Source organism: Lampris incognitus, chromosome 2 (genome assembly GCF_029633865.1).
Source record: "Lampris incognitus isolate fLamInc1 chromosome 2, fLamInc1.hap2, whole genome shotgun sequence".
In the NCBI taxonomy this organism is placed as follows: domain Eukaryota; kingdom Metazoa; phylum Chordata; class Actinopteri; order Lampriformes; family Lampridae; genus Lampris; species Lampris incognitus.
This window is the reverse complement of record NC_079212.1, coordinates 26,249,077-26,255,582: the sequence shown is the minus strand read 5'-3', so window position 1 is coordinate 26,255,582 and position 6,506 is coordinate 26,249,077. Positions and strand designations below refer to the sequence as shown.

The 6,506-nt window shown below is 42.5% G+C and overlaps 1 protein-coding gene across 1 annotated transcript; it reads left to right on the top strand.

Moving 5' to 3' along the window:
* Positions 1–601: 601 nt before the first annotated feature.
* On the top strand, positions 602–3,754 carry dclre1b (DNA cross-link repair 1B). The gene is made up of 4 exons (XM_056274748.1): positions 602–1,294; positions 1,431–1,596; positions 2,101–2,283; positions 2,397–3,754. Exons 1-4 carry the CDS (start codon positions 1,097–1,099, stop codon positions 3,566–3,568), a joined length of 1,719 nt encoding a protein of 572 aa, XP_056130723.1. The 5' UTR covers positions 602–1,096; the 3' UTR covers positions 3,569–3,754.
* Positions 3,755–6,506: the final 2,752 nt, after the last annotated feature.

The following is a 6,506-nucleotide window of genomic DNA, read 5'->3' as shown; positions in this document are numbered from 1 at the left end:
GGGGGTCCCGATATTATATTCTTTAATGGGGCCCAGAATCTCTTGCGGCGCCCCTGCTTAGCAGTTAGCTCTATTACATTCGCAGTCAAAGCAGCCTCGTTAAAACGATGGTTTGTGGTGACTGCTCCGTAGTTACAGATAGGTTGTCTCTATTAGAGAGACGTGTCCGTGAGTTAGAGCAGCTTCTTTCGGCTAGGATTACGTTAGATGTGACGAGCACTCCAGATAACCTTAGCCCCGGACAACCCATCACGGTCATGTGAACTCCCAGGAATTTAACACTGCTGACTCCCTCCACGTCCATACCATTGATGTTACTGTTCCTCTACCCTGTTGATGTCTTTTTTTCTTCTTTTTTTTTACCCTCTTTGCTGCTATCTACACCTGAATTTCCCTTCGGGGATGAATAAAGTTTATCTTAAATTATGTTTACTTTCTTGATGGAAAACTGGGTCGCTATTAAGACCTGTAGGGTTAAGGATATGGCGCCGGTCGGCTCCAATACAGTAGGTGGCGACGTGTGCACCTTTAAATCTGACTGCGAGCCGCCATTAAACCAATAAAGAAGAAGCGGTAACATGAAAATGGGGCACGGCTTGCGCGGTTCGTAACCTAATGCGACATTAAAATCGACTTCGCTCTTCTAGCCTAGATTAACGAATTTGTGCGAGCCAGTCAACTTGAAAACCGTGCAAATGAGCAAATAACGGGTTGGCTACCAGTAAATTGCTAAAGGTGACAGCGTCCACTGAAACAACAGAACGTTTAGGGGAGGGGGGTCGCTGATAAACAAACGAGTGACGTTTAGCTTGATAAAGCCAATGTGAACGCTAAGACCGGTCGTTGTAGCGTTCGTTTCTAACGATGGAGTTGGTTTTTGGTTGTTAGGCCAGTATTATATTGCAATACTGTCACCAAGGCAAATATTGCCTTTTACGATATATTTTTTTTTACCTACATGTCAAATAGGCTCAACCGCGCCCCTTTCCCATATTCGCTCAGACTGAAGGCTTAAATGCTCTTGTGGGAATCTACTAACAAGGGAGCCGTACCGGACCATCTAATATAATTGTTTTGCACTGGCCGGCTGTCAAAAATGTCCCCCAATGGAAAAGTCATCCCATATACCCCGCTGGCCGTAGATTTTTGGCAGGTGCGGAAATGTCCGTCCTCTCGCCTCTTCTTTCTCTCTCACATGCACAGCGACCACACAGTGGGCCTGACCTCCTCCTGGAGCCACTGGCCCATATACTGCTCCCCCATCACTGCCAAACTCCTAAAACTCAAACTGCAGGTTAGTAGTGAAATTCAAGTGTTTTTAAACACACTTCAAAATCATATACCTCGAAAAAGTAGTTAAAACAACCAACATCTTTGCTGTCCAGTCATTGAAAGCCTACTGATCATCTGTTTTTTGTTTTTTTGCTCAGGTCAAGGAACAATGGATCCATCCTCTAGAATTGGATGAACCATATATTCTTCCATTAGATGACATCGGCAAGGAGAGGCTAACCGTTACACTGATGGATGCCAAGCATTGTCCAGGAGCTGTCATGTTTCTCTTTCAGGGTTACTTTGGCTGTATACTCTATACTGGTCAGTGTCTGAATGCACATCTGATCTGTTTACTGTTTGGTGTGGTATTAAGGGATTACTTTGAAAATTATGTATTGACTCCCCAGTAGGACTCCACACATAAATCACGTTATAGTGTTGGCGTCGTATTGTGTCATAGTCACCATGGATGCCATATAATCATCATAGATACCATACTCGACAGTTTTATTGTGACTATATATGTTTTGCAATAAACAGTTTTTGTCTGTTATTGCACTTCATTGTTTCTTATCATTCCCTATGTGTGATCATTTGTGCGCAATAAAATGAGGTTTATTTTGAAATGGTGCTGTTAGCAAATGGTAGCGGTATTTTCAAAATCGGATTAATGTATTACTTTAAAGACATGAACTAGATCATATGTTGCAGGTACTGTTTTATCTATCAATCTATCCAAACATAATCCCTCTCACTAAGATTTACGACATGGTCATGGGGAAAAACTTGTCAAATTTTAACCAACCACTGACAATTGCGTTTCAGGTGACTTTAGGTACACTCCTTCCATGCTGCGGGAGCCATGCCTGAGGACCAACACTACTATAGATGTCCTGTACCTGGACAACACCAACTTTGACCCCGCTCGCACCTTGCCCTCTAGACAACGAGCCACTCAACAAATCAAAGAGATCATCCGCAGCCACCCCAACTACAACATTGTCATCGGTGACTGCTTATTCCCATCTAAATAAATCATAGCGTTCTGCAAAGCAAATGTAGTACAGTTTAGAGAATACACTGTATACACTAATTTAGCTGTGTTTTGTGGTGTTTTGCAGGTCTGTATTCACTGGGAAAGGAGTCGCTGCTGGTTGAACTGGCTATGGAGTTTAAAACCTGGATAGAGGTGAGCTTTGAGAGGATGAAGACCCTCAGAGCTCTGGAACTACCGGATGTCTTCACCACAGACTTGGGAGCAGGTCGCATCAGGGCAGTGGAGCAGTCTGAGATCAAATCTGCTGCCATGCATGAGTGGAACAGAGAGCACCCTACCGTGGCCATCCTGCCTACGAGCAGGCCCCTCGTCTCTTTCCACCCAGATGTCCATGTGGTGCCCTACTCAGACCACTCCTCCTACCAAGAGCTGGAGGATTTTGTCTCTGTACTCAAACCTACCTCTCTGGTCCCTATTGTGGGCAACTGTGTACCTGGAACCTTGTCTGCCTTGCTGCCCAACAGAAAACGGCATGAAATTCTGGTGCCTGAGTCTGTCCAAAACTACATGAAGAGGCAGCCTGAGATCCAGCCCACCCAACCAACGCGCACCAGCGTTACCCGTAGGCCCATCCGACCTCCTGCTCCCAGAGGGGTTGTATTTGAATCCCCGCTAAGGGGCTCCATGGCCTCATCACAAGATACTCAGGAGCTTGAGTCATGGAGGCAGGAAATGGAAACTGAGCTTAATGAACAGGACTCTGACTGTATCGTTGTGGACCTGAGTAAGAATATCACCCCTGCTGAAGATGGAAGAGAAGTTGTAAGCTCGCAGAGCTGGAATATAGGTGAGAAAATCTCAGAAGAAATGGTTACGGAAGAATCAGTACCACTCAGTCAACTCACCCAAATTAATTTTGCCCCGGTGGAACTCTTGTCAAACAATGTTGCCTTGTTGAAGCCTGTTGAAAGAGTAGCTCGTGAAATTAATGCCAAAGTAAATGGTGACATGGTGTCAAATGACAGCATGAGTCGGCCTACTAGCAACGGAGCTGAAGAGAACAACGACGACACACTGTTTCAAATTGGGTCCAAAAGGGACTCAGGTGTTTCGTCAGTCTTTTTGAGTGATAAACAATATGAGTATCTGGAGGAGGTTGAAAGGGGCCTCCTATTGCTGCTACCCTTTACAGAGGAGGACTTTGAGTGGTGTGGTCTCCTGGAACAGAGCATTGTGAAGCAGTTCCGCCTCTGTCCTTTATCAGATGATGAGGAGAACAACATCCTCCGCATTTAAGGAGTTAAGCTTAACTAATTTTATATAATGTGGCTCAATGCTTAAGTTGTTGCCATCCATGTCGTGGCCTTTGTACTTTCTTTTTTTTTTTAACATGCCTACATGACAGCACACTGCTTTTCTAGGTGTCTTCCTTACCTGTTTCCTTTTTCTTATCTGTCCCTGGTGAGCTTTCATCGTGTCATTTATGGCAGGGTAAATCTCCATTGTAATCAAAAATAGTATTAATAGGTCAGTATTGGTAATAATATAACAACACCATACATTCGATGCGCAGGCTGCGGCTACACTTCAATATCATTGGGTATTTTGTTTTCTGCTCAGCATAGTATCCATACATCAGTGTTGTAAGCTGTCTTGTGTTCCTATAGTCTCATATTTAGATCACAGGAGATATGTAGATCACATCTGTGGAATAAGTGTAGGTAAAATATTGTCCCTTTCACGAAATCCAGTTCATTCTTTTTTTTCATTGTTGGTAGTCTCCACTGAGCGATAATTCCTTTGGATAACCATGACCTGGATGAATGAGAACATTCACAGAAACTGAGCGATACTTGTGTGTTTTAGTGATGAGCATTACACAGACCCATTCTGTTTACTTTCTCAAAAGCTGTTCAAAAGAAGTGGCTGTTTCTCATTACCATTTTTGCTGATTGTCATCAGGATGCTACTACCTGTTTAAAAAAACATATTTTAGTCATGTTTTCTTTTATCCAATGCACTTCTACAGTACCATGACTACATGTTTTGTTTTTGTTGTTGTTGTTGTTTGTTTGAATTGCCTCAGAGGCAGGCGTGTGGAAAGATGTTTTAAGTAGGGGGGCTGCCATCTAAAACAAAAAGCATTGTGGCAAGCTGGTGTGGAAGAAATGAGTCAAGAGGCTGTGATCTCTTTTTAATCGCAACTCCCGTGCCCAATACACTGCATGACCCCGGAGGTTCTCTTTTATTCACACCGGCCAGAACGGACCAGAACTGACAACAATGTAACGAGTAACGAGTTCCCCCCCATGTCACAAGTGTCGACATCAGTGCCAGTCATGGTCCTACAGTCAGTCAGTGAACAGTCTCCTACTTAGCCTACCCCACCACTAGGGAGAGCTGCAGCCCCCCCCCTTCCCACGCTAATGCTCAGAGGTAGTTGAAACCCTATATGTAAATTCACTGCTGTACCAATTGATGGATATTAAACAACATGGGCTGTGTTTGAGAAGCATTTAATCTGTGTTGTATCAAAAATAATGTTAAACATTTCATTTTATTGTGAACAGTGTAAAAGTGCTTTGAGTGGCTGTTGCAGCTAGAAAAGTACTATAAAAATGCAACTTGATTGACTGATTGAACAGTGTGTTACAGTGTTCATGTAGCTTTGCTATTGGGAGAGGAATCTTTGAAAGATCAGAGCTTTTCCAAGTCTCATAAATGGAGGTAAGGTCTAAGTAAAAACATTAATTAAACATTAAAAATTGCAAAAAGTGATTTGAAAAAATGGCTTTTCTTTCCTAGGTGGTACATGCCCGTTGCAGATTTAGTTTACTTTTTCTGAAAATGTTTTTTTTTTTACTTTTAGGATGTGTATAACATGGCCTCGTTTATAACACTGGTTTTGATAAGAAAAACCTGTTTTAAGGAATACAGGTTTTTCTTACTTCGCAGATAACAAACATTATTAAATGTTTGTTATCTGCGAATCAAGGTGCTTTGGTACCATTCTTGAAATTCAGTTTTGAGTAATAAAAGACCAGGGCAACACGCAGGTACACCTCGCTAGAACATGTATCTAAACCAGCCCCCCCCCCCATTAAAATGTAGGCTCATTATCTTCCCTGAATATTAATGTTGATTATCATTCTGTGTTATATCATTAAAAAATCATGTAATTGAATGCAAAAAAATAGATTTGATTTAACTGGACAGTTGGAATATCATTATCATTGGTTTCCCAGGGAGCAAAAAAAACCAAATTAAAAAACACGTGACTAGAGATATTTATGAGCGTTGAACAAATGCAACGGTTAGAAAATGTGACATTCAACCGTTTAATTAGGTCTCGTTATGAATCACAAACAGCAGCCAATCAGAAAACGGCAATTTTGCGCCGGTGCCAAACAAGACAGCGGAATATCCTTGTTAATTTGTAACCAAGGCGATAACACGGCGTTCACAGTGTATCCTCGGGAGAAGTTAATGCTTACGAGAAGAAGAAACTCAATTTCCTCCACGGGCAATACCAAGGAAGAGGACGTCAATGTTCCTGAGTTAACACAGTACCGCCGTGTTGGGGACATTTTATAGCTGATACTCTGACGACGTCCCGCTGCCTTCACGGGAACTCTCCAGATACAGAAAGCTGACAGAAACACTGAAGTACAGGGGAGTCGTTGCTATGGAAACGATGGACCGTCTCGTCTAGTCGCACTGGTGTAAGCTGGCACGTTCTGGAATGTTGCAGACCACATTCTTTTGCAAATAGTTGCAAGTTTTAGCTCGTCTCGTCGTGAATCTTTGGTGTAAACGCGCCTTAAACAAACGCCCCCCCTTTCAAAAATATTGCTTCCCCCGTCGAGAAACGCTACAGATTTGACAGCCATTTCCTTTTGTAATATTTTAAATTTTCCTGTAGGTGGCAGTAAATGGCTAAATATGTTAGCTGGTAGTTCAGCGACCACTCAGTAGCGTTGACTCAGGCAAAGATAAAAGGTCGTGGTCATGTGATACATAATACATCACGGTGGGTAAGATTGTGAGAAGTAAAGAGCGAAAGTCACAATAGCATCACGTAAAAATGAAGCATATCCTGCACATGAGGACATCGGGTCTTATTTTGGTGCACTAACTTAATGCAAACCAATGCATGTGCTGCTTTGAATATTAGATATATGTTCGGCAAATAATAATTTTCTAACTTAATTATCCTGATAAAGGTATATTCCAG

Bases quoted from the DNA above. Each gene is read 5' to 3' on its own strand.
- dclre1b (XM_056274748.1), top strand. From the start codon at position 1,097: ATGTCCCCCAATGGAAAAGTCATCCCATATACCCCGCTGGCCGTAGAT. The intron at 1,597-2,100 runs GTCAGTGTCTGA...ATTGCGTTTCAG, and splicing joins TGGCTGTATACTCTATACTG to GTGACTTTAGGTACACTCCT. The intron at 2,284-2,396 runs GTGACTGCTTAT...GGTGTTTTGCAG, and splicing joins CAACTACAACATTGTCATCG to GTCTGTATTCACTGGGAAAG.